At 41.5% G+C, this 4,180-nt stretch overlaps 1 protein-coding gene across 1 annotated transcript; it reads right to left on the bottom strand.

Annotated features, from left to right (window-relative positions):
- Positions 1–902: 902 nt before the first annotated feature.
- LOC128092424 (uncharacterized) lies at positions 903–2,080 on the bottom strand. The gene is made up of 2 exons (XM_052706190.1): positions 1,580–2,080; positions 903–1,524 (listed from the first exon to the last, which is right to left on the bottom strand). Exons 1-2 carry the CDS (start codon positions 1,815–1,817, stop codon positions 1,316–1,318), a joined length of 447 nt encoding a protein of 148 aa, XP_052562150.1. The 5' UTR covers positions 1,818–2,080; the 3' UTR covers positions 903–1,315.
- Positions 2,081–4,180: the final 2,100 nt, after the last annotated feature.

Raw genomic sequence — 4,180 nt, 5'->3', positions numbered from 1 at the left:
GTTTTTGCCTTCCTCACGTTACTGATGAAAGGCTATAAAATCACTCGAAAAACAAACTTTTTAGTTAGACCTCCTAGACCAACCTTCATTTGTACATATCGACTCAGAACCACCAGCTGAGCAAATGTCTGTGTGTTTGGCTGTATGTAGACATGTGTACTAGGATGGGTCATTTTTTTCGAAAGTGCTTGGATCCGGCTGAAATAAGGGCCATTTTGTAGGGGGTACCCATAGGGACTCTCATACCAAGTTTGAGCGCATTTGGTTGAAAACTGGCTTGTCGCTCGGGGGTTAAAGTTTACATGGAAATTACTATGGGAAATGCGCGATTTTACTTCAAACGCTTCTACAAGCTAAGCGACAAACTTTAGTCCACACTTACACTAGGTAGCCGTGTCGGGGGTGGTCCAAGGAACATTTTTCTCTAAGGGTTCATGGTTATACGTTCAACCCTGAGCTTGCGCAACGCAGATTTATCCGGCGGCGCCGGATTCCTTCAAAATCTTCGTTTTATGGTCAACGCATGCTACGAAACTATGAAGCATTGTGTAAATAAATGGCAAACACGACGCCAAACGTCAACCCAATGGATGCATGAAAAACGTTTCATCCAATAACATGACGCTCGGTGAAAAAACCTGTGCCAAAAAGAGTTTTTTCGCCATGTACCGTGGAAGTTCCGTGAATCACATAAAAATGAAAAACCCCTCATTGGAGCTTGGCCATTTGCTAGTGGCCACGGTATTCACCGAGAACAGGTCGCATCACTGCGTGCATCAATTCTAAGTGTAGAACTAAGTCCAACGGCACGGGAAGTGTTTGTTGCGACGAATGTCTGTGCAAAATCCGGAGTGAGTCTAGGCGATTGGACAATATCCATCAATGTGGGGAAAAAGTACCTGCCCGAATGCACTTCACTTTTTGTCACACGGCTGGCTTCTTACGATGTTACGAGCATCGGTTGGGGATCTTGTTGGCTACAAGTCGATTGTATACATGATGCATCAGTTCGAATGCCTTGTTCAACCCGACGGTGGACAGTTTCCACCGGCAGCACGGACAATTGAACTGCTTTGCTGCCCACATTTCCCTAAATGAGCGTTATTTTGGAGGTAACGCTTCGAAGTTTGGAGCAAATTGGAATGAAATGTAAAAAGAAAATATACAAATAATTCTCTAACAATGGATTTTATTCAATCTAAAACATAAAACATAACATGGAATCACTTTTATTTAAGCTAACACTAACTCTATATACGCTCTAGAAATACGTTGTTCGTTTGCCACACGAATCGCGTTGGAACAGCTATCAACTTTACTCGACCTTCGTGTACCGGTCGAACTGAGTAAATCTTCGTCGTCCACGTTCCTTGTATTCGGCCGTGGTCACCGTCATCAAGGGCGTCGGAATCATTCCCGTGTCTCGTACAGGACTTTTTGCCCAGCCTGCCACCGGACGCCGAAGTGATCGGGGTTTCCCGTACAAGAACACCACCACCCGACTAACTTTTTCCGCACCATGTCCTGAAATCAAGAAAATTTTGGGTTCCGGTTTAGCTGTAGGTTTTATTTTTCATACCTTTGAGCGTAAATGTGGACATGAGCTCCATCCCATTCAACAGGAAACTGTATGACGAATATTTGCCTGTTGTTTTCTGCTTCCATTGGGTTGACGTTTGGCGTCGTGTTTGCCATTTATTTACACAATGCTTCATAGTTTCGTAGCATGCGTTGACCATAAAACGAAGATTTTGAAGGAATCCGGCGCCGCCGGATAAATCTGCGTTGCGCAAGCTCAGGGTTGAACGTATAACCATGAACCCTTAGAGAAAAATGTTCCTTGGACCACCCCCGACACGGCTACCTAGTGTAAGTGTGGACTAAAGTTTGTCGCTTAGCTTGTAGAAGCGTTTGAAGTAAAATCGCGCATTTCCCATAGTAATTTCCATGTAAACTTTAACCCCCGAGCGACAAGCCAGTTTTCAACCAAATGCGCTCAAACTTGGTATGAGAGTCCCTATGGGTACCCCCTACAAGATGGCCCTTATTTCAGCCGGATCCAAGCACTTTCGAAAAAAATGACCCACCCTAATGTGTACCAAATCAATGTCACTGGAATATCTTGTCATAGGCTCAACCGATGTTGGCCGGAATGGTTTTAATCGATCCGTCTTAACTTCCCCTAAGTTGCTATTTAAATTCATGCAGTTTTCTCATGTATTTAAAAAGTTATGTTAAAAAAAAACTGTTTCATATTAAATTAAAATTATGGCAAAAAGGGTGGTTTTTTCATAGAACCCTCACATGTTATATATTTTTAGAAAGCATATGAGAAGACCTTTCTTGTGGATTAAGAATTTTCAAGATCTGACTTACCTATTCAAAATTACAAGCAGTTTTAAAAACGGTCTGAATTTACATAAACTCAAATGGTCCCGTCTGGTCGCAACGAAAAAAGCCTTGTAGAGGGATGCCATTTTCATGAAAGGCGGTGTCTGTATAATCTTGACAAAAAGTCTGTAGGAAGTCTGTTTCTTTTTTACTCATCACTTATTTTCATTAGGACCTCTTAGGTGCTGCGATCACGATAGAGGAGATCCATAAACCATGTGGACACTTTAGGGGATTGTAATCACTCTTTAAATGAGAGGAAGGCACCAACCACCTAAAGTTGGATTAAGTTACTTTTTTTGTTTTAAAGTTATTTTAGCAAATCAAATTTCTAATAGCGCAGGAAAATAGGATAGCCGAATCGTAAATTTTGTAATGAAAATTCGGCAAAAATCACAAAATTGAGCTCAAAATTTAATCGTCATGAATATTTTGTGTAAGGGTATAATTTCGTTTCTTGAATAACTGCTAACTATTTCAGTAACATTCCTGTACACAATTTTTCTTAAATAACATATTTTTGTTCTTTTAACTGTAGGCAGTTTTTAAAGTACCGTGAAGTTGAACTGATTTTTTTTGCCGTGAAGTATCACTAGCCCTTTTGATCAATAATTTTTCCCTAGTAACTTCCCTGTTTGCCGCAGTTGCATTCCGGGGTCGACCCGATGGATCGTTTGGTTTTATGAGCAGGTTATTCTGGACGAAAGTAAGGAAAATCTATCAGAGAGAAATAGAAAGATGGCAAGCAAGCTTGATTATTTTCCACAAAATTAAATTCCGAAAAAAAGCTCCTGCTGCAAAGAAGTCTTTCGTTACTTGTCCAGGAAGGCGCACATCAACCCAAAGTCAGTCTGAGCTTCTGTGTGCTGTCGTTTATCAAATTAAATCCACCGGCAGAGTAGAGGGGAAGGTAGGAAGGAAGGAATCCTCCAGCGGATCCAGATCCTTATCAATTTGGTCGTTTCTTTTGATATCGCAGCAGTCGGATTTGCTCCCACACGGACGAAGACGTTGACGTCAGCCGTTCGTCTTTTTCAGCTCCAAAGACAGTGACTGACTTGGGGGAAAAAGGCAAAAAAAAAAACGAGTAGATAGCATGTCGAACGAGTCCGCGAGTTCGATCAGTTTGCAAAGTGGAAATAGATGAGTCTTTTAGCCGTGGAAATTTGTTTTTAGCAAAGACACCAACCAACAGGTTCATTTAACATTGCGGAGACATAAACCAAGCAAGATTTTAACAGTTAGCAACTAATAAACTCATCTGTTTCAAGCTACGGCATCAGCATCGATTCGATGGATCAGCTGAGCAAAAAACCGAGAGAAAAATAAATGATAAGCCGGACTTTGAAGTGAGTTCTTCAACAGTTGGAATGGATACACGCCATGGTCTCTGTCAAAGTATCCGACCTTATCACCGCAGTTCTGCTTTCGTTTCTCTGTGTGGGAATCCACTACGGGAAGTCGTTACAAGCAGCTCTCTTCACGGGAGTTGAAAGGAAATCAATCGAGCTGTCTCGGGATTGATCCAACTGGAAGCGAAATTGATTTAGTTGAAATCGAAGCAGATAAAAAAGATAAACTCTTTTGCTAGGATTGATAGTTTTTATGCAAAAAAATACATCAAAATACGCTTTACAAATTTAGTGTTTTGTTTCAAGGGGGTCATTCACAAACCCCGTAGACACTTTCCACCGACAATCCCCTCTCTAATGAAATGTTGCAAACGTTCACCACCGTAGTTCTCTCTAATGCGATAACAGCTAATCCCCGGGAGAGTCCTGGCCAAGTC

This window comes from Culex pipiens, chromosome 1 (genome assembly GCF_016801865.2).
Source record: "Culex pipiens pallens isolate TS chromosome 1, TS_CPP_V2, whole genome shotgun sequence".
NCBI lineage: Eukaryota > Metazoa > Arthropoda > Insecta > Diptera > Culicidae > Culex > Culex pipiens.
This window is presented reverse-complemented; position numbering and strand designations above follow the sequence as displayed.

Bases quoted from the DNA above. Each gene is read 5' to 3' on its own strand.
- LOC128092424 (XM_052706190.1), bottom strand. From the start codon at position 1,817: ATGGTTATACGTTCAACCCTGAGCTTGCGCAACGCAGATTTATCCGGC. The intron at 1,525-1,579 runs GTATGAAAAATA...TCTTGATTTCAG, and splicing joins GTCCACATTTACGCTCAAAG to GACATGGTGCGGAAAAAGTT.